Source organism: Hipposideros armiger, unplaced genomic scaffold (assembly GCF_001890085.2).
Source record: "Hipposideros armiger isolate ML-2016 unplaced genomic scaffold, ASM189008v1 scaffold_68, whole genome shotgun sequence".
Classification (NCBI taxonomy): Eukaryota; Metazoa; Chordata; class Mammalia; order Chiroptera; family Hipposideridae; genus Hipposideros; species Hipposideros armiger.
Genome location: NW_017731418.1, coordinates 2,925,029 through 2,952,115, shown reverse-complemented (window position 1 = coordinate 2,952,115; position 27,087 = coordinate 2,925,029). Strand labels below are relative to the sequence as shown.

The window sequence follows — 27,087 nt, the reverse complement described above, 5'->3', positions numbered from 1 at the left end:
CCCTTAGCCTGTTCCCTCTCAGGAGCTGCTTTCCTGGCTCTGAAAACACCTCTACAAACATGGTCCTGTTTCCCCGAGCTGTCAGGACACTGTTCACCAGCTCTCCCCTGTCAACAAGAGGAGGCCAGAGCCCTTCCTAGTGTGTGCACACCCATTACAAAAGAATTCTCGAAATGTGGCCCTTGGAGTTCTTGCTTTCAGGTGTCTATAATCTAGTTGCTGAGCTATAACAGCTGCACAGATGTAAAACAGCCCCTAGGTACACGCAAACCCAATCCAGCACCCGTATGTTGGGTACCTCTGAGCACTGTGCCGGGCCCTGGGGCAACCATAATGAAAAGCGTAGACCAGCCCACACACAAATCTCTGCTGAGTGCCATGGGATGTGGGGGAGGGAGGCTTCTTAAATGTTGACAGCTGATGTGCTAACCTGGTATAAAATGCAGCTGTCCCCTCTGGTGATTTCCACTCTGAAGTATCACAGGACGTGTTCCTCCCCTCCCAGAGTTGGCATGCCTTTGAATTAAAGATGGCAGCACTCCTCGGGGCACGCAGCTATATGCAGTGCATATAGATGTGGCAGAATACCCTTCCTGCCTCCGGGCCTTCAGGGTCCGCTGAACTGTGTCCTGATTTCCTTGCTTGGCACGGGAGTTATCCTGTGCTACTCTGTCCTGAAGTTCACTGCTGTCCAGGCTCTGAATGGCATCTAACACTAGACCCTATGCTCTGATCTTCAGGAGGACCATTCTGATTGGCCAGTCTCTGTGTTGTTTCCTGGGGAACCTCCATTTCTCTAGGAAAATGACTCCTGTCAGAGCATAGAAATCGCCCTATTAGCATTTGGGCTTTTGCTAATGCTGGGATGGTAATATTTTAGTATGCATGCTTTTTTACTATTTAAGAGGTGTGCGGGCTATTTCTTTTGCTCTCCTATCACTTGTCCTTGTCAAAGTGGAATGCTTTGAACTCAAAAATGCTTTGAATAGGGCTCTGGCATCCAGGGAAAAGAGGTGATGGGAATAGGGACTGGGCTGGTAAGAGGGTGCAGGAATGACAATGGCAGGAGGGGCTCAAGGCCAAAGAGCTGGTTACAGAAGGAGTGAGGAAGGTGCAGGTGGCACATGAAGGCAGGGAGGGACAGGTGCGTGAGTCAGGTGAGCCAGCCAGCACGCCCCTCTGGACATCTGCTGTTTGCTCCCAGAACTGTTTGCTCCCTTCCCTCCTTTTATCTTGGACTGGGCACCTCTGAGCTCACGGGAGTTGGTGACTGTGGCTACAGGAAATCTGAGGTCTGCCAGCATGTGGTTCTCAGGAGGCGGCCAGGTCTAAGCTGGGCTCGCCCTCCAGGGATGACACCATCTGTGTTGTTCCTTCAGGGCCCTGGCCGGACTCCTGTCCCAGGCTTTGCAATGCTGAGTGCAGGGGAAGACCTGCCTCCACACAATATGCCGGAGGGCTACTGGCTGCACTAGAGTCTCTCTAATTTGTTTTTAACTCTTTTTTTTTTTTTTGCCAACAATTGCAGTGCTTATTTGGAGACTCTAAAATGCAGAAAATGGAAATGGCAGAAATGCAATGAGGTGATTTAATAACGCCAGGATACTATGTCCTTAAGAGCTGATTTTCACTATTATTCATTGCAGAACCATCATCTTTTTTTTATTTATTTAAGAAAGCATACATTATAGTTTTTTTTATAAGGACACAGAAGCACAAAGAAAGGGCTGTACTCTTCCTGCCCAGAGAATCCCTGATGACAGTCCTGAAAGGAAGGGAAGGGAAGGGAGGGAGGGAAATTACATGTATAAAACTAGAAAATTTGCACAATACAGAAAAGTACAAACAGTTTACTTCTGCAGGAGACATTAGCCACCTCCTTAGGTCTTGGGAACCCAGTGGGGCTCACTTGATCAGAATGCAAACAAAATGCACTGCTTTTTGTTGTTTTTTTTAAACTAGTAAACTTGGAGAAGATCTTCTTTTTCTGGTTAAATAATATTTTCTCCTGTCATTTTTTTTTTCACTTTCAAACTTCTACTTTGGATGCATTACATCTTTTGGAAGCTTGAAACTAAAAATGACTTTCCTATCGATGTCCCCATTGCTCGCACAAGAAATGAGTCTGTCTTTCTCCTTCTGAATTCTTAACTAGATGCTGACTCCGGCTCCTTCAGCAAGTGGCTACCTCCTCATTTTCCTTTTGCCTCTTTTAACGATGGATGCACAAATAGTGACCTTATGGTAATTCTGTAAAAAAAGAAAAAAGAGGAACATAAACAGTGCTGTACTGCTTGGAAACCAGTAAGGCTTAATTAACAGTGGTGACGCCTTTGGCTTCCTTAGCTTCTGGTGTAGGAAGAAGAAAATGGGAAAATGTCTTCTTTTTCTGTTTTGTTTGTTTTTCATTACACCATTAATCTCCATAAACAAGGCATTTTTTTTAATTTTATTTTTTTAGTTACAGATTGACTAGAAAAAAATACATATGCTAAACCAGATGGGTGAAATTAACAGTTTCATTAAACTGATTTTAAAATTGCCAGTTTTACAATATCACCAAGGACAGCATGGCTTTGATGGTGCTACAGATAGAACTTGAACTTTAAAGAAGGTGCCAAATGAACAGTTTACTTTAGACTTATTATGTTTTTATTATAGTCACTAGTGCAGAAAATTGTTTGGATTCTTTTGCAGAGAAAATACTGATGGGTAATATTTGGGGGGTGTTCATTTTAATATGTTGAAGAACTCATGAAGCCTTTTCAACCCGCCTGCGTTTCAGTCTGCAAAGTTTTTTTGTGTGCTAAGGATTAAAGCTTTGTGAAGCATTCCCCTTTTGCCCCTTATTCTCCAGCAATCCCAGCTACCTGGACATTCCTGCTAATGATTTCTGGGGTTCTGTGCCAAGGGGTCAGCAAGGCAAGTGTTTCATTTGGAATTTCATTTGGTTTGGAGTCTCAGGTCTCCATGTCTGTGGATACTCAGGCAAAGCTCATCATCTTAGTTAAGTGTTTGGCAGAGCAGGCGGGGCAGGTCTAAACTGTTAACAACGTGCTAAGATTGAGCACCCAGGGGCATCTGAGATGAGTACACATTTAAAAGTAAACATATGAATAAGTAGAAGTAGCATTTAGTCTGCAACTCCACTGGAGTGCTGCCCTGCACACTGCATCCAGTGAAGGTTTGTATCCTAACTGTTGAGTAGGATGGAATTCTTCTCTCAGCAGTGCAAAGGGAAAATCCAAAATGAGACCTCCAGATTCGTGGTGGAAAAGGGTACTTTTATTCAGATGCATCCCAATAGATGAGCAGAGGGAAATATTCAAGGATGTTTACTGCCGTGTTGTTGGTTATAGCAAAATCCCTGGAAGCATCCCAACAGTCTAAAATAGAGAACTGGTTAGAAAAACGGCGCTGCTATAGAATGCAATACTATTGAAGCTTTAGAAAGAATGAGTTCCTGCCAGCCATGGACAGACACTCATGGTATGTGGTTAATTTTTAAAAGGTGAGGGTCAGAATCTATAGGAGCCTTTTGAAAAGAAAATGTGCATGTACATATGCAGAGAGATGTGTATATGAATTATTGCCTGTGCAAAGGGAAAGTCTGAAACCATACGCGCGAAGCTGTTAATAGTGTTTATCTTCACTATTAAAGAAAGATTGGGAGAGAGGGAAGTTTTCTTTTTCTTAAGAGATCAAAAAAATACTGAAAAAGGAGAAAAATACATGTGTTCAGTATGGCAATTTTTTTTCCAGCACCTACCACTTGGGATGGAAAGGGTAAAAGCAGACCTAGCTGCTGTGTCTCAGAAACCCCAAGAGGGCTGGCATGAGGAATTCTGGAAGCCAGAAGATGAGACTTCTTAGCACTGAGTGGAGGTGGTGGGCGGGCTCCTTCTCTACAGTTTGACAGACAAAGGCACACGTCCCCTTCTCAGGGGCACCCAATCCAACCCACCTGTGTGCCTGGAGGAGCTGGCACCAGCTCATAACCAATGGCTCGGATTTCACTACTTCATCCATGGGTCCCACTGGTCGCCATGTTTAGCTTGGACCTCTGCAAGGGAACTGCCCTTAAAGAAATCCAATTTCATCTCAGTGCTTCCTATCCAAGTTTTCCCACATTGGAAACTCACCTGTCTTCATTCTCTTATGGAGTGCTGATGGAATGCATCTCTTGTTGCCTCCTGAAAGTTATTAGGAACATTCTATTAATTTTAGATAGAATGAAGAAAACCAAAGAAAAAGGTTGGACATAAATTTTAGGCAGATAAAATTTTAGCCTGAGATAAATTGATCCTCTCTCTTTAAATGTAAATAGTATCTGCGATCTCATGTGGTCTTTTGTAACAGCACAGAATAGAAAGTAAACATTCATTGTCTGAATGAATAAACAAGAGAGATGAATAATGTAGACAGACTTTCAAAGACATGAACACTTACGCGATACGGCCATATAACTTGCCAACTTGGGCTTAAAGCATTTATCAGATTTGTGCGAGGATTAGGTAAAAGGAAGTTATCATAGAGCTTAAAGCGGTTGTGTAAAGAGGTCTTTACCCTGGTGGCAAGACAACTGGTGGCCTGTTAATCGGGAGGTAGGTGTAGCAGAGTGATAGGAACTCTGGCTTGTGTGACCTGCAAAGCTGGATTCAGAGCTTGGCTCAGCCACTTGCGAGCTCCTGTAACTTTAGACAGGTTAGCTGACCTCTCTAGGCTTTAATCGCCTCATCCGAAAAAAATGAGGATGCTAATAATAGTACCTACCTCATCAAATTGTTTGGATTCCATGACACACTTTGCATAACTCAGTATTTGGCATTTTGTAAGGCCTCCATAGAGGTCTTAGAAACCCATGAGAAACCCATGAAGCCCATGAGAAAAACTGGAGGCAAAAGATAAGAAAGCATCTCAAACTAAGGTTCTTCTGCTCAACTTTTTAGATCAGCTCCTAGGAACGATTTCTGAAATAAAACATGTTCTTCTTCAGAGCGTCTTAGAGGGGAAAAAAGCCTCCCTGGAAGTTTCGGTGGTCCTGATTTGGTGCTGAATTACACTGAGTAAATTACTCTCTTGAGGCGCTGTGTCAGCTATATAAGGCACATCCTTTTCCCCAGGATACTAGGCTGTCATTTGGTGCCAAAGAAAAAGCTATTTACAGAATGACACCGTGGCATCCCCAAAGGGTTTGATTTACCTCCCCGGAAGGTGGTATATTTCAAGGCACTGCAGAACCAGCCATATTAATAACTCAGGTGGTTTAATTGGCTTTTCCTTCTTCTTTCTAAAACCATGTCGATCCCATGGTAATTAATTGCGTGGGCTGTGAATTGTGTTCTTTCCAGTGCCAACGAGCCAAAATGAATCTGTGTTAGGAATCGGAGGGAGGATATTTGAGAAGGCTGTAGAGAGACTCTCCAGGGTTGGCGGTCTTCACCAAATGAGCTCTGTCGTCCCCTTGCTGATGGATTCCAGCTGCTGTGGATATCATAAAGCATCCTACTACCTCGCAGTCTTTTATGAAACCGGATTAAATGTCCCTCAGAATCAGCTGCAGGTAAAGTATTTCATGGGTTCCAGGAATGTCTGTCACCCACATTACATTTGCAGAGTAGTATCTGATGGCCCGGGTGGCACTGGACAGATTCACGTTCCCTAGAGTCCTTTAGAATCTTTACACTCAAGAAAAACATCCTCAGGCTGTGTCAAAAACAGAATCTCCTACTTTCAGTTTCCCCTCCTAGGCTTGGGGACATGATTGGGATCTGCTATGGAATTCCAGCCCTTCAGAGCAGGTGCCTCTTACCCATTTCTTGTAACTACTATGGCTGTGGGACGGTTATCCGGGACTTTAGCTAACTGAAGTCACCTGGACCTCTAAGCCAAGTGTCATCACATCCAGCCTCTACCATCAAAATTAGAAGCCATACCAGATGGTTTCATTTTTGGTTTTGGATCCAGATTTGTTTTGCACATTTTTCATAAATACCACATCGTCCCTGACCACTTTCAGTTTTCAAATTCGCCCACTGAGTTTGGAGCTTCACACTGTTTAGACATGCCCAGGTAGCTCCATGTTTCTTTTAAGTGACTTCTTTGTGCATGTCTCTGGCTTAAAGAGGCCTGTGATTGATGGCATGCTTCCCTGAGTCCCTGAGGCAATCGCCACAAAGACGGAATCGTGGAGAAGATTCTAGCCCTGTCTCTGCCACAAAGTGGCTTGTTGGCCATAGACAAATGACTTCCCCTCTTGGGCCTCTACTTCCTCAACTACAAAATAAAGGCGTTAGACCAGTCGATCTCAAAAGGCCCATCCCGACACTAACATTGTGAGAGTGTGAGGTTGGGACGTGGCCTACTATTCAGATGATCTGGCCATCAGTGACATAGTTAAAACAGACCAGGGATCCTTAGAACAGTCAGATACACAAAGAGATGCTGGAAAAGAAGTCAGGGGAAGGCCCCTCTTTTCACTGAGAAAAGCAAAAGACAAGGAATTTTAAGCTATGAGACATTTAGGACAGATATCTGGAAATCTGTCAACTATTAGAAAGCTATTGTGCCTTTTCTAAAGTTTTTGTTGTTGTTGTTTTTTAAGGCATGTGAGCATGTTTCTGGAATAACTAGGCTCATCTAAAGGGATGGGGCCAGATGACCTGTCAATGGTTGGATTTTATGACCCTTGTCTACAATCTCGTGACCACTGTCCATTTCCTCCTAACAGGGCATGTTGTATAGTTTGGTTGGAGGCCAGGGCAGTGAGAGGCTGTCTTCAATGAATCTTGGGTACAAACACTACCAAGGTGTGGATGACTACCCCCTGGACTGGGAGCTGTCCTATGCCTACTACAGCAACATCGCCACCAAGACACCCCTTGACCAGCACACGCTACAAGGAGATCAGGTACAAAAGAGACACGGAGGAAGTGATTATGGCCCTGTTTACCAGGACATCTTGAATTTCCCTAAAGTGTCTATATCTGTGGCTGGTTTATTCACTGGCCTCCAGAGGAAGAACATAATCAAATGGTAGAGAAAAGCTTTTTTACTTGGCTCCAATGTGTATTTCTTGACCGTGTTCTCAGGCTGAAGGTAGGGAGAATCCTCCATCTATGCATGAAAGCTTTTCATGAGTGGGTGGACTGGTATGCAAAGGGTAGATCTGGCCCTGGACAGATTTTGAGTTTGCAAAAGAAAATGTGTACCCGAAACACGGGCATCTTGTTTTTGTTCTAAGACCATGTAAAGTGGTGGAGTCCAGAGATGTTAGGGAGATTAAGTCAGATTGAATGGCGGCAGTAAAGCAAAGGCTGCTATCAATATATAATGAGCAAGCAGGGTCTATGATACGAGGAAGCGAGCTCCATCCCTAGCTACGGTCCGAGAGCTGGGCCCTTTGAGTAGCGTCTGTCCCAATTACGTGAGCCTTGCTAGTCCACTGCTCCCAGGGGACTGACAGCATGTGACGTTTGAAGACTCTACTCTATCCCAGTTTAAGGACTCGGCAAGGGGCACTAACCCCAGCCCCTATATTTGCAGACTCACAAATCTTTTTGGGTCATTGGGCAAAGAGATCAATGGCTCACATCTACCCACAACATCATGTGTTATGCTAGACAATGGATGGTTTGTTTCCAGATGTTTGTTTGGATAACAGCGAAGAAAAGGATATAAGTAAAGGTGATAGTGTAAGAATAAAAGGAAAGCTTCCTGTAGACGATGGAGATCTATATCCAGTGTGAGTAGACCATGACGTGGTTAGCGTCTTGAAATGTGTTTTTATATATCTTCTTTTTCCAGAAAGGATTTAAGATGTTTGGATGGTCATAGCACTTGAGTAGATCGAGCTGAGATGAAGTACAAATAATCTATACCAGGAGTCGACAATTCTTTTTCTGTAAAGGGCCAGAGAGTAAATATTTTAGGTTTTGCCTATACAGTCTCTGTTGCAACTACTCAGCTTTGCCAGAGACAATATATAAATGAATGGGGTGCCTGGGTTTGTGCAGTCAGAGACAATACATGAACTGCTTTCTTGGCTTTGGCCTTGATCTAGGCCATAAACTCTTGATTTTCCTCGCTTATTCTTTTGAGCCTAGGGGACAGGCCTGGCTGGGTGAGGACCATGGAATCTCAGGCTGAGTGGCTAATTGGGAACCAGACCACTCACTGCTCCCCAGCCCTGCTCCTGGTTTGCACTCAGAAACCCACAGTGCAGAAAACGTGTGCTTTGATGACTGGGAATGGATGGTTTCTAAAAAAGAAATCTACAATGATCGCTGTACAGTTATGAAATAAATGACTCAAAGATATATGCTGTCAGTGAACATTAAACACGAGTCAAGCTATAAAACACCAAAAGGCTGTCTATACAGACATTCTAATTCCTTTAGAAAATAACGATTTCAGGCATAGATAAGCTATATGCAAAATTTGACCTCCATTTGCCAAGAATTAATTTATTACGGGTTTTTAACAGAATGATTCTGAAAAAAATCATACAGAATCGAGCTATAAAATGATATTGCCATTCTTCTACTAAGCCTGAATGTGTTAATGATGTCCTATATGTATATATTATACTTTCAAGAATTTTAATTCAGCATAAATTAGCAACGGGGAATAGTATGTTGCTAACAAGCTCCTTTTTTTTTTTTTAAGATTTGGCACATGAAATGTTATGATTATGAAAGAAAATGTTTAATTGGTCAGAACCAGAGCAGATGAATAGGAAATATCCATCTTGCAGCTGAAAAGTCGTATGATTAAGAACCCCAGATACGAATTACACAGTTAGAAGAGTTGTATCATAGCTCATTTTCTTAAGAATGTGTAATTAATGGCTTCTTGAGAATTTAAGCAGGTGTCATACGTTGACTTAAATGTCCTTTTGTTGAGAACCCTATTAATTCACCAGCAGCACATAACAGATGAGGAGATATGGAAAGCCAGACCCCTAATTAACAAACCAAGGATCCGTCGGAAGTTCCTTTCTTGATTCTTGTTTCATTTTCTCTTTTATGTAACTCATGGTTCACATCATTTCATCTTCTTTATTAGTAATCTTGCTTCATGTTACTTCTTTTTGATTTAGTGGGACTCTGCTTCTGGTTAAAGAGAGCGATGCTCGGGTTTTGTTTGTTTTGTGGCTCAATCGCAAATGAGTCCCTCTCATTCTCTCCACTTAATAGAGCTTGCTTTTCCGAAAGGTTTGGTCCCCAGCCTCCTCTCTCTACTCCTGCTAGAGGGGCAGGGGTCTCGTCTCATCCACACCCCTGGTTTCAGCTGACCTCCATGTACTGATGATATGCAAACCTTCCTCTCCAACTGAGATGTTTCTTATAATCTGTGTCTGTGATCATAACATTACTGCAAAGGAAACCCCACCATCTCCTCTGCATTCCCCACAAACACTTTAACTGATGACACCATTGTCCTGAGACTGTGTGGAGCCTTCTCTGACACTGGGGCCAGGGGATCTGAGGACTGCAGAGTCTTCAGACATCGGTCCTCCTCTCACCTGGTCAACAGGTTTTAAGCCCTGCAGTATAGGATATGAACTGATCATTCTAGAGACCTTGACTTTATGACACAGCAACAACAATAATATACCCCAGAAGCTATAGAAGAAGCCACTGGTCCGTCTGGGACACTGGGTCCCTGCCAGTGCCTGGCAGCTCTGCCCCACTCTCACCCCCGCTGTTGCTTCTCACACTATGGCTTCTTCCCGGATTGGTCACTTTCCCATCTGAAGCGTCATTCCTGGTCACAAATGTTTGAATGAATGAACTACTAAACGCTGTTCCCTTTTCAGGGTTGTCCCTTCATCAGATGTCTTTGTAGGTGGTTGGCTTTCACAGAAGGCCCTGGGCACGTGGCACTGACATGGTTCTTGTTGCTATGGTGACCCCAGAACTATGGAGAAGCAATCGCCTGCCTGGGCATGGCTCCTGGGACAGACTTGCCTGGGTCAGGTCCAAGGTCTGCTGTTCACTGAGCATGAAATTTTAGATAATCCCACTCACCTCCTGTCCCTGTAGTTTTTCACCTGTAAAATGGGTGTCGTGATGGTCTGCACCTTACACAGTTGTTACAGCATGAATAAGTTCATCTATATGACATGTGCTGAGTGGAGCCTATCCCACCATAGGAGCTCTCTAAAATGTTTCTGGCCCCAGCACTCTCTCCTCAAATTCTATGCCTTCCACTTTCTAAGACCCACAATTCTCTTAGGTAGATCTTTATCCCCACGAGGTAAGGCTTTGGGCTGTACAAAACTGTAAATACCAACAGGAGGGCAAACGTTCTAAACTGCTATCGGCCTTTCATATATTAGAATGAACTATGGACCTAAACAACGATGAATGGCCATGACTAAGAGCTTACCATGTGCCAGACACTCTGCTAAGATCTTTCATAAACAATCTCATTTAATCCTCATGCAACCCCATGAGGACAGTATGAGTTTTATTCCCATTTTATAGATGAGGCAACTAAGACTCAGAGAAGCTAAAGAACTTGCCCAGAGTCACATAGCAAATGAGTAATGGAGCCTGGATTTGAACCTAGGTCTTTCCAACTCTCCTAATGGCTAATAGGTTGAATGCTTTACATATAGCAGGTACCATGCTAAGCTCCATTTTATGGATGCAGAAATGGAGTCTCAGATAAATAAAGTTAGTGGCCCAAGGCCAACAGGTAGGTAGTGGTGAGTTAGAATTCCCTATGGTCTGACGTGAAAGGTTGTGTTGTTAACGGCCCTACCTGGTGCAAAGCTCTATGGCAATGCCCAGGGTGCCTAGGTTGGGGACAGCAATACGAAAGACAAAAGTGTTCCTTCTTCATAGTTATGCATGGTTGCCAGGTCCTCCAGAAACATGGCCTTTGCCAAGTCCCCACTTCATGACACTGTGAGTGTTCATTACATATAAGGGGAGACGAGGAAATACCGCCATTTGCTTCCTCAGATGTGTAGTCCTTTGCAGGGTGGTGAGGCTGGGTGGGGGCTGTGGGTCCCACAGCCAGGCTGCCTGGGGTGACTCTTAAGTTTAAAGAACTAAATGTATGACCTTGAGTAAGTTGCTTAACCTCTCTGGGTCACAGTTTCCACATTGGCGAAATGGGGATATCAACAGTGACTATCTTATGAGGTTGCAAAGATTCAGTGAGTCATTCTGGGCAAAGCAGGTAGAATAGTGCCTGGCACACAGTGCATGCTGGTTATCATGATATATTATCACTGCCAAAGAGAGGCGGAAACTCCTAAGAGTAGAAATTCTGCAGGGTAGGAACTGTCTTCATATGTTGTGTCTTTCTTTCAAGTCCCATGACAAAGTTAAGGAAGAAAAGAAGAAAAACCAGCCAAAATCAAAACACCCCAAACTCCAGTTGAACAAAAAACTCCAACTGAGAATTCCGTTATGTGAGCAGCTCGAGCTTCAGCCCAATGCAGGGCTTATTGTGTCCTCTGGAGTTTGAGCAGAAGCGCCCACTCATCGGCCATTCACTTGGCAAAGAGTTAACGAAATAAAGTGCCTTGTGTCCAGGCAGGATTCCAGGACCTTCTCACATCGTGGGGACATCATGGGGGAGCTGGTCAGAGCCCTGTCTTTGGACTCAAGACAGCCTGGTTTCCAGGGGCAGCTCTACCATGTGACCTTGAATTCATGGTTTCACTTCCTGTTCTTGGTTTCTTTGCCTATACGTTGAGGACAGTGCTATTTGAGTCACAGCCCTGTTATGAGGACTGAATGAAAAAACAAAAAAACAGTTGTTAAACACCCAGCACAGCGTTGGTTTCAATAAAAGGTAGTGGGCATGGTTATTTTTATTGTTGCTCTTCACTTGGTGGCCTGCCAAGGTTAGACATCCGGCCAGAATTGATACCTGCTGGGTTCTGAGTCCTGGCACTGTGCCCTAGTGCCCATGAAAGGGACCTCTGGCTTTTTGCAGCCACAGTGGAGGAGGCAGCTAAGAGGCCTTCTCAGGAATGGGGTTGCAGCCTAGAGTTGGTGAATCTAAGTACAATAATGCCTTGGTTTGCAAACATAATTTGTTCCAGAAACAAAACTACTTGGATTGCAAGACATCGCTCGTTTACCAAGTTAAAATGTATTAGACATGTTTGCTCGTCTTGCGGAACACTTGCAAACTAAGTTACTCGCAACCCAAGGTTTTGTACTTTTCTTAACTAACAAACAGAAAGGGTCAGAAGGGAAATCAGCTCCTTATTGTCTGAGGTTTCTTCCCCAAACTCATCCAGATCCAATTTTGTCACCATCTGCCTGTGGCTGCCCTGGCATGGGAAGCCGTTCCCCGTCCCCCTCACGGCATTGTTAGATAGAATTCATTATGTATACGGGGGATCGTGAAACAACAGGACCAGTTTTTTGATAAACAGCCAAAATTTATACATCAAAATAAGTCCTATTTTCTTCAGAGGAGTCAGATACCTGGGAGGTTGTGCACAAATCCAAAATAGTTTGTCAACTTTCCCTTTAGGTTCGTCTTTAGAGCCTCTAGCACATTCCTGCTCTCATCATCAGAATTAACATGCCCTCTTCTTTTCAAGGTAGATTTAATTTTTGGAAATAGCCGAAAGATATTTGAAGCTGAGCCTGCTAAATAAAAAGGGTTAGTCATGCAGGATAATAACACTTTGGGAATAAAAAAAAAAAAAAAGGTTATACTTAGAAAATATTGATTTACCTTTTCTGATGCTATGTGTAATCTGGCTCTGAAATCAGAGGCACAAAAATGAACTTCTCAACAAGCTTGAGCAATAGAATTGGAAGTGAAATAAATTTTGTGCTCCCAAGGAAAATGCTTTGATAGGAACAAAAATACTCATTTAGATACATTAGATGTGATACACTCATTTAAAAAGAATTTGATCTGATGACATTGTGGACACACCTCATTTTTCAATTATTCTTACAGTTTTTTCTTGAGCAATTTTCTAGTTTAGAATAATGTCATGTCTTTTGCATGCCCATATCATTTGGATTTTTCGTTTCTCCCTTTCCTTCTTCCCTCTCTCCCTCCTTCCTTCCCTTCCTTCCTTCCTTCCTTTATAGGCATATGTTGAAGCAATTAGACTAAAAGATGATGAAATACTCAAGGTACAAACCAAAGAAGATGGAGACGTCTTTATGTGGTTGAAGCATGAAGCTACCCGAGGCAATGCGGCAGCTCAGGTAAAAATGTGGTCCACTGTCTTGGAAATCCTCGGTGCTAATAGACCAGGTTATGCCATGGTAACAAAATATCCCAAACTTAAGTAGCTTAAAACAATGCTGGTTCATTTCTTGCTCACACTGCCTGTCCAATGAGAGTTGGCATGGGCTGTGCTCTCATAGTCCTCTAGGAAACCCAGCTAGCAGAGCATTTTTTTTTTTTTTTTGCAACACATGCTTCCAAAACTGTTGCAGCAGGCTGGTTCTTAAGCTTCTGCTCAGAAGCGGTACAAGCCACTTCTCACATTTCATTGGCCAAAGCAAGTCACTTGGTCACTCGTGACTTCAAGTGGGCTGGTAATGTAGTCCCATCCCGCACACAGAAAAAGAGAGAGCCACAATATTTATAATCAATATTAAAGACTACCATTAGACATTTTAGTGCATCAGATAGAAACTAAAAGAAGCATCCTGGGGTGCAGGAGAGATTAGATGGGCATTGAGAAGGAGGCCATGAATTCAGCGAGGAGAATAATAGAAAATCATGTGCGGCATGATAGCCTAAAAGGATTGACCCTGTCTCTTGAACATGTCTTATCTTTTAGATGGACTTTTAAGAGGTCCTAGAAAGGGCAGCAGGCAGGGAGAAAGGCCCCTATCTGCCTTCTCGCCATGATTTCACTATGAAGAAAAGCTCCTGATGGGAGCCCGCCAAAGCTGATTGCCCTGGGAGGGATGGGGGAGGCCTCCTTCCCAAAGGATTTCGTTTTGGCTTCTTGCTCCTGGTGAGCACACGGTGTCGGGAAGAGCCTCTGGGTCTGCTAAGCAGGCAGAAGAAGACCAGAAATGAAAAGAGAAAGAAAACAAGAAAGAATCAACACACTGTCAGGCACACATTTCAGACACTCTGGTAACCAGTCTCCCACCCTCTGTAGAGGTCTTTCTAGCATTTTAGGAGACACTTTGCTGGAAGTTATAAGTATTTGGTGGTGGGGGGGCAGATGGATGGAAGTGAAGGAGATGAGAGAAGAAACAGAAAGAAGGAAAGACAGTTAGGGGCCCACATGGGAACAGGATGATAATAGATAGTGCCTCTGGCTCCATTCTTGGGCCTCTGACCTAGTCTGCAATCTTTTCAGTGCAGGAAGGAATTCCAGTGCATTGTTCTAGAAAAGCCACAGCCAGAGCCATTCCTGAGTCCAGCAGAGCTTGCATGAACTTTCCTAGCAATGGACACGTCTTCCTTCCTTCATTCAGCAAATCTTTGTTGAGCAGCTTCTGTGAGCTTCAGTTGAGCTCTGGTGGGTAGGAGCTGAAGGGATGAGGTCAGACAAATGACATTTTGAGGTTTCTACCCCCACATACCTCCCAGCCTCGAATCTAATTGTGGAGTCAGCCATGTGGACAAGTGCTGGGATAAGAGGACATAAGTGTTATAGAGATGCCCTAATACAGATGTGCACAGGTCTCCACACCATTCACTGGGCCAAGAGAATGGGCAGTACCTCCCAAAGGAGGGGGCGTTGGAGGCGAGAAGGCTTTGGCCCGAGGTGCAGTTGATTCGTTTGCCTGCACGCACACATGTATGCATGCACACAGAGACACACCGTTCCCAACTTGTGTTAAGGACTTGTATTTACACAAGTCCACCTTCAGGGCTCTGGCTCCCCAGTTGGAAGATAACATGTATTTACCTCATTCTTGGTTCTCACTATGAAAACATCCCAAGCTAGGTTGGTCCTCCCGAACCTTGTGAAACTTTAAGTTAAGCATTACACAGGAAAGCACTATTCTGAATTGCTATTGTCTTGAAGCAACGATTGGCCCAGATGTTGTTCTGGGGGCAGCAAGGTGTGGCCAAGAACCCTGAAGCGGCAATTGAGTGGTACGCCAAGGGTGCCCTGGAGACCGAGGACCCTGCGTTAATATACGACTATGCCATTGTGTTATTCAAGGTAAGAATCACCCCATTTGTACTGAAGTTGTGCAGTTCTTATCAGACTTCCAGAGCAGTTTTCTGTAGGCGTGCAGGGTAACAGGGAATCTATTACTGAAGAAACTTAGTGGACGCTTCTGTCGCTCTTGATGAAAAGGGATGTTTGCTGAAAAGGCAGAGTCAGAAACAGTTCCCTGGTCTTGTTTTTAATCATTAGTCTTATGTTTGGCACCTGGATTCTCTTTGCTTTCACAAGAGCTGTGGCATTCTGAAGGAGGCACCTGGATTTTATGGATTGGTACATGGCTGCCAACCCCCAAAGGTGCTGTGTGTTTGCCACAGGCGGAGTTGTCATTGAGTTACGGCTTAAACAAAGTGTGTGTTTGGGCTAGATCGCAGCTGTCCCATTGATCAGAGATCTTGGTTGTAAGCCAACAGGAGAATTTGGGAGACCAGTGGGGAGAGCATTAGCCCAAGAGACAGAGAATGGACTATAAGTCCTTTTCTTCCGTGTCCTTGCAGCTCTCTGAGCTCATGGGACGATGATGATGACCACATGGAATGAAATAGCATAATGAATGGGCTTTTCAACTGTAAAATACTGTGCACCTTATACAAAATAATGATCGTTCACGGTGATTGATTGAGTGCATATTACCTGATTTACATGCATTAATGCACTTCATCCTCACAACAACCTTTCGAGGTAGGCACTGTGGTGTATTATTATTGCTGTTTATGTATGTGGTAACAGAGGCACAGAAAGCCTTCGTAGCTTGCCCAAGGTCACACCACGGGTATGTTTCAAACCTGATACTGGGATCCATCCAGGTAGTCTGGCTTCATAGTCTCTGCTCTTCACCCCCAAACAGAGACATCATTTCACCAATCTTGGAAAAGTAAAAAGCTGTTGGCTCTGGTAAGGAAACTCTTAGACCCTATGTCCATGCCCAAAGAAAGCAACTGCCTCCAAGTAGCAAGTGTCTTCAAACAAAGACATAGATTTATGTGGCCAGGCCCATCTCCAGAACCTCAGCTGTGGCCACTCACTGAATAACAATCAGGACTTTTGCTACGTTTCTAACCTTCCAAAGCCTTAAGACCTATTGGTTTATTTTGGACTCCAAATTGATAGCCTGGACTTTCTCTTTCCAGTTGTCAAATCAACATAGAAATGGTTTGACTCTTAGCCATATGCCAATGCATTCTTGTATTTATTCAATAAACACCCATTCGGGACTGATTAAATGCCAGATTCAGTGTGAGATGAAGGGACATATGGCTGCATGAGCCATGTTCCTGACGTCAGGGGGCTCATACAGGGATGGGGATGACAGGACAGAGACAGGCACAGAGGAGAGGCACCTGTCTGCCAGAGGTGGGCCTGGCCACTGCCCAAAGTGCAGAGAAGATAAAAGCATGATTCAAACATTACTTCCGCCCGCCAGAAGCTCGCAGTCTACAGGGAGAGGCAAATATATAAATAAGTTTTCCTGGAGGTAACAAAATGTTTCCCCAGCATCTGATTCCTCAAACCTTAAAGCTTTTGGGGTTTTCCTGCATTCTAACTAAGTTATCCTTGAGTGGGATGGAGGATGCCCTCATCTCAAGAAACACTGTTTTTTCTCTTTAAGTGTATTCCACGTGCAAGAACCCCGTGCAGAAAATGGGCTTTCCAAATGTGAAGGACAGTAGTGTGCACTTGGCTTAATATATTGTGTGGGCATTCGGCTTATTGTACGCAAAGATGGCACCACGGTGGTGGCTGTGGCTTGGCCAAGACAGTCAGGTCCACACCATTTTGCATCCACATCAGGGTGGAGCTTCGGCTTTTTCTGCAGCAACTGTCCTCCATGGATTCGTTCAGTGGATGTTACTGAGCCCTTACTAGGCACCAGGACTTTACATTTCTGTCAACTTCCAGTACCACTCAGATGTGTGCGTAATGCATAGTCTTTGTGCAAGAAATGATCCCACTTCTGATTAATAGCAAGTATACTGGAAAATTTCTGGCCTGAAAGTCAGAGTATCTGAGTTCTAGTGGCAGATCTAACCGTGAGGTTTTGGATAAGTCAACCTCTCTGAGCCCCAGTTTTATTCCTTTACAACAAAGAAGTTGGAGAAGATAAACTTTGGGTTCAACCAGGTTCTAGCACTATGATTCTGGTGCTTTTCCAGAAGTCTGAAAAGTTTGTCCCATTGCCCCACCCCAGGAGTGCAAGTAGCCTCATGTCCTTTGCTCTCTCCTCTCCTTCTCTAATTAAATGAAGTATTGGTGCACTTCTGGAAAATATTTTCATCTTCTTTGCTTCAGCTCATTGCTTTTACTAAATAGATAAGTTAAAATCTAACAGAAACTTGGTGTCTGTAATTTAACCTTTAGCAGGATTCAGAGTTTTATCTTGGGTCCTGAAAAATATAGAAACGAACACATCCTGCATGTTTTCTGTATTGTGCAAGAAGGTTATGAATTGTTATACTTTCTCAGTGTAGAACTGAAATGTACCGGGGAAAATACAGCGTGGTGGGCTCTGGAGCTTGCCTGCCTGGGTTCAGATCCTTCCTCTACTTCTCACTCACAGTGTGACTCTGGGCAAGTTACTCAGATGGGAATGATAGCAGCACCTCGGCCAGGTTTGTTGGGAGGATTAAATATGATAGGACCTACTGCTTGGCCTAGTTAATTAACACAGGAATATTTACTAGTGCTGTCTTCATTTATTCTAGAACTAAGTATTGAGCTAGAGTTTAAAAGCTAGATTCATTGCAGAGCCTTCTCACATTATATTACATCAGATTACACGTGGCCTTGTCAATCACTGTGTCTGAGACTAGGAGGACTCTGTGGGGCGCGTGGGGTGTGTGTGTCCAGAGGCAGCAGCGGTTTTCATCTGGCTCCTCTGACCCGTCATTGTCAGACCTATGTTGAGAGACCCTCCCACCCCACCCTCAGACCCACCATTTCCCCACATGGTCCTGCAGCCCTCTTATCATGGCCCCACGGAGTGTCTCTCCTGTAACAAAAACCCCAAAGCCATCTTTCTCCATGGTGCACAAACCACCTCTGCAAGAAAACCTTGAGTTTGCTGGAAGAACCTTGCCAGTTTGTCGGCACCTGACACAAGTATTCAAAGGGTTCTCAAGCTGGTTCTGAAGCTGCAGTGTTTCATCCCCGGACGCGGGTGAGGACCCAGGAAGACTGCCAATGACAGCCTAATAACTCTTAACTGTCTGACACAGATACAGTGCTTTATGTGGCTTGCAAATTAGATAATCCCCAGAGAAATGCACCCAGGGTGACCAAACTCATTCAACCTTATTCATGGCTTCTCCCAAGAGCACCTGTGGGTCCAGGAAGGGAAAGTGAGACACATCGTGATAAATGGGGACTTTCGTATGGATGCTAAGCTGGGAGGCTGAAGTTTATTGCCTCTGCTCCACAAATATAAGCAAAATCACAATGATGATAATGCTATCTAACATCACTGCTTACAGAAATCTTTAAGATTAGGTTTTTAATTAAGAAGGCTTGGGTTTTATTTTCATTTTATAACGAACACTGATGTATCTGTGTGTGATGTGTTTGTGTGCACACTGGGTTTATTTTCTTTGTAATCCTTGCTGTTTATCATTGTTTAGGGTCAAGGCGTAAAAAAGAACAGACGGCTCGCCTTAGAGCTGATGAAGAAAGCAGCTTCTAAGGTAACACTTTGGCACTTCCAGAGGGAAACATTTGCACCACACACACACACACACACACACACACACACACACACACACACACACGCTGTCTCACAAGTCTAAAGAGTGAATAGCCTGTGTCTCCCTACAAAGCCTAAAGGTAGAAATGGAGTGTGTGTGTTGGGGTTGTGGGGGGAGGGTCGCTAGCTTTGCAGCAATAGTCATTTTTGAGCTCCACGCATACAGAAACCTGCCACAATGGGATGGCAAAATTCAAAAGCTGAATTCACCTTCAGTCAATAGAATTCAGGCCAATTTTGTTTGAAGGCTAAAATTATAATCAGGCTGCCCTGATAACAAGCAGCAGGGGCTCCTTGAAAGTGAATGGATATAAATGCCATTGAATTAGGAAAATCAAAAGCCTAATTCCTTTGAAGGTTAACCCTGTCATATCCAATGCCTATTTACTTTTCCTCACTAGGATAATGTGGCTGTTTGTCAAGTTTATCGCTAGGTTTAGGAATTATTTTGCTTTTGTCACTATTTACTCTTCAATGTCATTGTCAAGCCAGCTAGTTTCAATATAGCACAACAGAATGGAAGTTATAATGTCACTTGTGAGAGGAGACACACACACACACACACATGCACGCATGCACACACATGCACACATATCCCTGCGTGCAAGCACACCCAATGTATGCACATGCACACTTCCACACATGCATACAAGTTTGCAAATAAATACATTTTTAGAAACCATTGTAATTTTACAACGTTAACTGTCCCTTTGTAGCCCTTCTGGCTCTTGAATGTTCCCCCATCCCCAAGGCTGCTAACTTTGCCCTTTCACAAAGACTCCTCACGTGGCCAGGCTGCTCGCCTTCCTTCCCTTTTTTGTAGGGAGCTCAGAGTGTCTTTTTCTCTGTGGAAGTGGAAGTTGGAGTATGGAGTGAGAGAGCCAAGAGGATTTCCCCCACCTATGTGGCGTCCAGGGGTCATATGACCCGGAAAAAGGAAACCCACTGAAGTGCACAACAACTTGTGACCCCAACACATTTTATAGGGCAGAAAGAGAAAAGCAGCTTAATGTCTGGTCGTTGGTTCCAGAGTACCCTGAAATCTGGCCGGCCTGTGGTGGGGTTTCCTGGCAGGTGTGAAATTTGCATCTCTTTAGCCATTCTGGTGGTGAATTGGTGTCTAATGTGCTTTATTTTTGCATGTATTTTTAGCACAGCTTAGATGAGTATTGGAGGAAATGCAATTTTATGGCCTGGAGTAGTCACATCCTTCAAAGTGTTATGTGATTTCCCACTCATTCACTCGGTAGGGAGTTATTAAGCCCCTACTCTTAGTCAGGCACTGTGGTGATGGTTGCACATAGTTTGATTGTTGGAATTGGCCAAAAGCCACTTGGAGGCAAATCTGGTGACTGAGCTGTAAATGTCCAAAACAAGAGATGAGTGTTAAGATATAAAAGAAGATTTCTTGTGAGGTTCCTGAACTGGGTCCAAATGCAATTCCTAAAGGAGTTCTGCAGACATTTTGAGTGGTGACAGGTACATTTGAATCAACCTGTGGCCTCTGGACATAAGCACTGCAGAAGCCACTTGGATGTATCCATTCTGCAGGCTTGTTCCAGAGCTAACTCTCGCCCCTTTATATTGGGTTGTCGGAAAAGTCATGACGCATTTCTGCAACGAAAAACAGAAAAAAATACGTCGTGACTTTTCCGACAACCCAATAGTATGGCCTGGTTTATTACGTCATTGAAATTCACTCGTTGTGCAAGACCTATCCGGAGCCTGTCTCGCACTTGGTACTGTGCAGGGCTCAAGAAGGATGCTTCTATGATTGCATCCACGGTGCTGACTCTTTCCCACGTGTCAGCTGTCTTGGAGGCCTGAAAATCTGAACCCTACTCTGGACCCTCAGGGTGTAGGATTTGGGTTCCACGTTAAGCATCAGCATTCAAAGGTTGGCTTTCATTCATTCATCAGATATTTATTGAGCACTTATCTATGCTGAGAACTATAGGTGCTTGGGATATAAAACAAAGACACCTGCCCTCATGGGCTTCCATTCTAATGGGCTTTGTTGGTTTCTTTCTCCTGGTCTTCCTGACACCTGGGTTCCAACATAAAGACTAGGAGGTATACCCTTAAGGAGCCGTGCAGATCTTAGCATCAGTGGTGAAGGGCCACCTGGCCCTCACCTGTGAAAGGGGAGGTGACAGAGATTTGGTTCTACACTTGGACTCTAACTTAACAAGTTTCACAGATGCAAGGGCACTGTTTGCCCCCGAGTCCTCTTTCCCTTGCTTGTTCATGGTCTTGTGGGTCTAGCAGGAAGGAAGGGATGAGAGCTCTGGATGCCCAGGTTGGCACACACAGGCCCTGCAGGGCACCTGAGCCTTCAACAACCAGGCTGGAAGCTGGCAATGGAAGCAGGTGGGAGCACCTGGAGGTGGGAGCAGAGGAGCTACCTGAGAGCATGAATCAGCAAGAACAAGGAGGCTCCAGACGAGATTCACAGGAACCACCCCTTCCCGGCTACCAGCCCAGACACAGTCCTGGTTCAGACCCAGATCTGAAACCCTCGTCCCTGCTCCAGCACCCTCCCCTTCTGCCTCAGCCCCAGACTGTGACGCTAAGCAGTCACAAAGCACCTGTGCTTTGCAAGTAGGATGTTGCAGCTGCTTCCTTCAGAGCGTTTGTTGGTGTTCAGGGCAGAGTAATCAACAGATGGACAGATAGGTCACCTAGAAACCATCCCCGCCAGGGCAGGTTTCAGACCTCCTGTTGCAGATGAGCGCTCATGGATTTCAAGGGCACTGTTGAGACTGCAGGACAATAAGAGGCCTTTTGTAGACAAGGGCGTCACGTAAGAGCCCAGAGGAGCTGAGTGATGACTCGGGGGGGCCAGCATCACTGCTGAGCTGAAAGGCAGGAATCCAGCAGCAGGCGCCTGAAAGCCACCTGGGAGGACCTTGAGGCCGGCTCAAGTTTTCTAGCACTTAGCTTTTCTTTAATGCCATCTGCCCCAAGAAAATACACAGGAAACATTTTGCTCTGACTCAGGCAGAATGCTTTCATACCAATTGATTCTCTTTAGGTTTCATCTTTTTTTTTTTTTTCCTTTTTAAGTAATTTCTTTCTTGTTGTTCTAAAACCCAGGGATTGCATCAGGCAGTCAATGGTCTTGGATGGTATTATCACAAATTCAAGAAAAATTATGTCAAAGCGGCAAAGTACTGGTTAAAAGCAGAAGAAATGGGGAACCCAGATGCATCATACAATCTTGGAGTTCTGTATTTGGATGGCATTTTCCCAGGGGTTCCTGGAAGGAATCAAGTGAGTAAGACTTGAGACCAACTGGGCAGCTGGTCGGTCACTCAATCCTGAAACCTTTGTGCAGGCGTACTGTGTACTCAATCCAGACAAGGCCCCGTGGGTGGTACGGGCACCACCCAAGACACAGACCCCATCCCCAAGGAACTCAAGAGCCCAGTTAGGAAGATAAGACAGTGAAAAGCAAAGGATGACATTTAACCAAGTGCCAGATGGGTGTTAACTGATCTGACCCAAACAGTTCTGGAAAGGGGAAATTTTGAAGGCCAAAGCAGTCAGGAAGGCTTCATGGAGGAGGGACGCTTGAACTAGGGATGGAGGGGGAGATGATACAAGGTGAGAATGAGCGAGAGACCAAGACACAGTGCAGAGGTTGATCTTACTGGAAACAAAGAGAGCTGGGTTCACATAGGGTGGCCTGACGTGAGAACAGATTTAATAATAATGAAAACAACAGCGAGTCTTTCGTGTTTGTTGAGGACCTCCTGTGCCCGATACTTACAAATGCCTTCCATGTGCAGTCCCATGCATCCTGACTACCCTCTGGAATAGTTACTAGTATTACGTCCACTTGACAGAATAAGCAGCTGAGGCTCTTAAAGGTTCTTATTACTCACTCAGAGTCATACACTTAGTGGAGCGACAACCTGGGTGCTCATGTGAAATGGAAGCTCCTCGTCATTAATAACAATATTGATGATGATGATGATAATCTGGGCACCATTACATTTAACAAAATTCATTGAACACCTGCCCTGGGCCAGGCACTGTTCCAGGCACTGTTCCAGGCACTGAGGATACAGCTGCAGACAGTCTCTGCTCTTAGGGAGCTTACATTCCAATGGGGGAGAAAGACAGTAAGCTGTTAAATATATAATATGAGGGTGTTATGGGGAGAAATAAAGCAGGAGAAAGAGGGTAGGAGAGTGGCGATTGGGGGATGCTATTCTCTAAGGGAGATCGGAGAAGGTCTCTCTAATTGACATTAGACAGACTCCTAAAGGCGTTTTGCAGCTAGCTGGGAGAACATTCCAGAAAGATGGGACAGCCAGGGTAAAAACCCTGAGGAGAAGTTTGAGGAATAGCAGGGAGGCTGGAGTGCCAGGAGCAGAAAGCAGAGGAGATAGGGGAAGGAGGCGATAAGGTCAGGGGGGCAGGTGCCCAGATAACTCAGCTGCTCTGAGCAAGATGGGAAACCACAGGACAGCTTTGAACAGGACAGGTTATGCTGTGTTTTAAAAGGCTCCTCCTGGATAGTAGCAGAGACTGGGCTTGAAGGAGGTAAGAGCAGGAGCAGGGGGGTTAATGCATTGAATCCAAGTGAGAAAGAATGGGCAATATCGGAAGAGGGGCTGAGATGTGACTGGATTCTGGATATATTTTGAAGGTCAAGGTGATAGGGTTTGCTGATGATTGGATGTGAGATGTGAGTGGGGAGAAAAGTCAGGATAACTCCGGAGCATCTGGCATTTATTGAGATGGGAAGAACGGAGGGGGCATTTAATGAGACGGGCTAGACTGTGGCAGCAGTAGACCTGGGGGTGGGGACTCAGAAGATTATTTTTTTGTGAAACACCATGCCAAGCCTCGAGAATATGTTTTCTCATTTAATCCCCGCAACAACCTTTCATGCTTGGTACTATCAGACACCACATTTTTCATTTGAAAAAATTGAGTGAATCTCTCAGTTGGAGAGAATAGCTAACATGCCCAAGGTTTACACAGCGAGTAAGGAAGAGTTGGGATTTGAACCCAAGCCTGTCTGACTCCAAAGCCCATGCTTAAAAACGTCAGTTAACTACCTTGGAAAAATAACAGTCATAAGTGGAGCATATAGCCATCTAAGTGTTTTCTTTTTTCCCCCTCTACCTCTCTCCAACTACATGTGAGGTTGTATATTTTTATGCATTGCTAAAACCCTCCCACACATTGAAAGTGTGGATTTTTTGTTTATTGTTATTTTCTAATTCTCACCTTCCTACTGCAAATACAGTGTTTTGTGCATGAGTTTGAAAAAAGGTCTTAAGCAAGGTTAGGGAAGCCAATGTCCTGAATTTTCACTTGGCGTGACTTCTGATCGGTCTTCCATCTTGCTGGCAGGGGTCACACGAGGATCAAATGAGATGACAATGATATTCGTAGTTACATGTTGTGTTATTTACTGGGTAAGCCTAATCAACAGAATAGCTGTGGTTGAGGTTATCACATCCAGAGGCCGGCTTCTGTGATTGGCTGTCTTCCTGGCACTTGACTTGGTTTTCTCAAAGATATCAGAAGGTATAAGTCTGTGATAATATCAGGCATGAAGTAACTCACCACCTTGGCTGTGGTGAAACCAGCCCAGCGAGGAGGACTCCTCCCTAAGGAGAATGACCTTTGTTCATCTCTCTTTCCAGACTTTAGCTGGTGAATATTTCCATAAGGCTGCACAAGGCGGACACATCGAAGGAACCTTGTGGTGTTCTCTCTACTATATAACAGGCAACCTGGAGACGTTCCCTAGAGACCCAGAGAAGGCCGTTGTGTAAGAACCTGTCAGATGTTGTATATGAAGGGAAAGCCATCTACAGTAGTCACCCCCCTTATGCTTGGGGCATACGTTCCAGGGCCCCCGGTGGATGCCTGAAACTTCGGATAGTACCGAAGCCTATACTATGTTTTTTCTTATATATACGTATATATACCTTTTCACTTAAAGGAAGCACATTATGGCTTCTCTTTGGCATATCCGAATTGCCAGCATCACTACTCTTGTGTTTGGAGGCCATTATTAAGTAAAGTAAGAATTACTTAAACACAAGCACTGTGATATGTAACAGTTGATCTGACAACTGAGACGGCTACTATGTGACTGATGGGCGGGGAGAGTATACAGCGAGGAGACGCTGGACAAAGAGGTGATTCACATCCCGGGCAGGACGGAGCGGGATGGCTCAAGATTTCATCACGCTACTCAGAATGGAACACAATTTAAAACTTATAAATTGTTATTTCTGGCATTTTCCATTTAATATTTTTAGACTGCAGTTGACCTTTAGGTAACTGAAACCTTAGAAAGCAAAACTGCAGATAGAGGGGACTAACTCGATTATATTTACCATGCCTGAAAAAAAAATGGAGTTTGGTGGGGTTTTTTTTTCATTTTTTAAATTTCATTTTTATTTTTATAAGTTTAAAAACTGATGTAGTTTACATAGTTTAAACAGCCAAATAAATTGACAAGATAAAAATAAAAACAAAATTTTAATTACAAAAACAAAACAAAACAGGAAATCTCTGCCTATTCCACCCAAGGCCCCATTTTCTGCTTCCAAGAATAAATCGCTTTCAACTTTTTATTTCTTTTTTATTTACCTCTATCACTAAATAACATGCTTATACGTTTATTTATTTATTTATTTATTTATTTATCTATTTATTAATGTGATTAGCATTTATTTGAAGCTGAATTTACTCCCGGGCCATACGTTTTTGTTTCTTCAGTTTCTTTCCCCCCCCCCAAACCTGGCAGCCTTGTTGTTAAGAGCACATGCTCTATCCACTGAGCCATCTGGGCAGTAGCTCAGCTCAAGGTGCCGAGTTCAGTCTTTGTTGCGGGCAGGCATAGCACACCATCAAATAGGCAGTCTTGCTGTTTAGGAGCACGTGCTCTCACCAGCTGAGCCATCCTGCCACCTGTTGGCAGCTCAGCGGCCACTCAGCTCGGGTGCAGCGTCACTGGCCCATGTGGGCATCGAACCAGTAGCCCTGTTGCACAGAGCTTGTGCTCTTATGCTAACTCTTAGCCAACTGAGCCACTCAGCCTGCCCCTGTTTCTTCAGTTTCTTCTGAGAGATCTTTTTCTTCTGTGCAAACCCTTCTTCTGGTTTAGGAATAATCTGTTCTTTCTCAGTAAGGATCCTTTCAATGTGGCAGGGAGAGCTCATTACAGGGTTAATCCACCCCTGAGCTCTATAAGTTCTGCACTGCATCTTGGGAGCTTTGTTCACCTGGCTGTGCTCAGTGACCAGAGAATCTGAATCTAAACCCTTAAGTTCAGCATTCCTCTCTGCATTTTTAAGCATGTGCAGTAAAAATTCTGCACTGTTTTTGGGCTGCCGACCCTGCATTCAGCCCCACTGTTTGGCCTGGGCACACCTCCCAACTCTACCATGTAACAATGGAATGGCACACACTGCTTCCATAATGTGACATCCTTCAGACACTTGGTGGCTGTTCAGATATGCCTACCCTTGATGGCCTGGGCAGTGAGTGTCACAAGTGTTCTTAAAATAAACACGAAGATTTGAACCTCTCAATTTACATGATTGTGTGGGGTTCTCTGGGTCAAGCGAATAGTGAACCATGGTCACAGGTCACCTCAGGCCACTTATGGGAAGAGGCTATACCGCTATTTCTTGATGTTTTTATTATAGGCATTGTCTAATGATGTCATACTGGGGACGATTAAGATGCAGTCCTCTCTTACCCTGCCACCTCCTCCTACCCCACACATTCCCATTTCCTGCCCTCTCCTACCTGTCCAATAAGCATGTCATTATTTTGGTTAGATTAGTATCAGAGCTTCCATTATTATGACCATGTAAATGCTATTCACAGCTCACCCATGTTATGTACTATGACAGCTTTTTCTTTCTTGCACAGCTTTTTGTTTTCTATGGCATAATAATTACATTTTATTGTTCTTTAGTTGCTTAGCTTTCTATGTACTTATCATTTTCTATGTATGTGACTTCCAAATTCTACAGTCATCTAAACCTCTTCTCAGTATGTCTGGATCTACCAGGTAGTCCATGAGTTTAATCTTCTTTTTTTTTTTAAGGATTTTTATTGGGGTATTGGGGGATGGGAATAGCACTGGGGAATTGGGGGAAGGAGAACAGACAAGTTGCTGTCCTTTTGTTCTTCAGTCTAGTTGTGGAGGATGTTGCTTCACTGG

General features: G+C 44.2%; 1 protein-coding gene across 3 annotated transcripts in view; it reads left to right on the top strand.

Annotated features, from left to right (window-relative positions):
* Nucleotides 1-27,087, top strand: part of SEL1L3 (SEL1L family member 3) — a 98,019-nt gene that overhangs the window by 46,009 nt on the left and 24,923 nt on the right. For all 3 annotated transcript variants that reach the window (XM_019642421.1, XM_019642420.1, XM_019642419.1), the window contains exons 10-16: nucleotides 5,352-5,563; nucleotides 6,731-6,910; nucleotides 13,083-13,202; nucleotides 14,996-15,136; nucleotides 18,757-18,819; nucleotides 21,975-22,151; nucleotides 24,545-24,672. In XM_019642421.1, coding sequence (XP_019497966.1) covers nucleotides 5,352-5,563; nucleotides 6,731-6,910; nucleotides 13,083-13,202; nucleotides 14,996-15,136; nucleotides 18,757-18,819; nucleotides 21,975-22,151; nucleotides 24,545-24,672 — 1,021 coding nt within the window. The remainder of the gene's footprint in view (nucleotides 1-5,351; nucleotides 5,564-6,730; nucleotides 6,911-13,082; nucleotides 13,203-14,995; nucleotides 15,137-18,756; nucleotides 18,820-21,974; nucleotides 22,152-24,544; nucleotides 24,673-27,087) is intronic.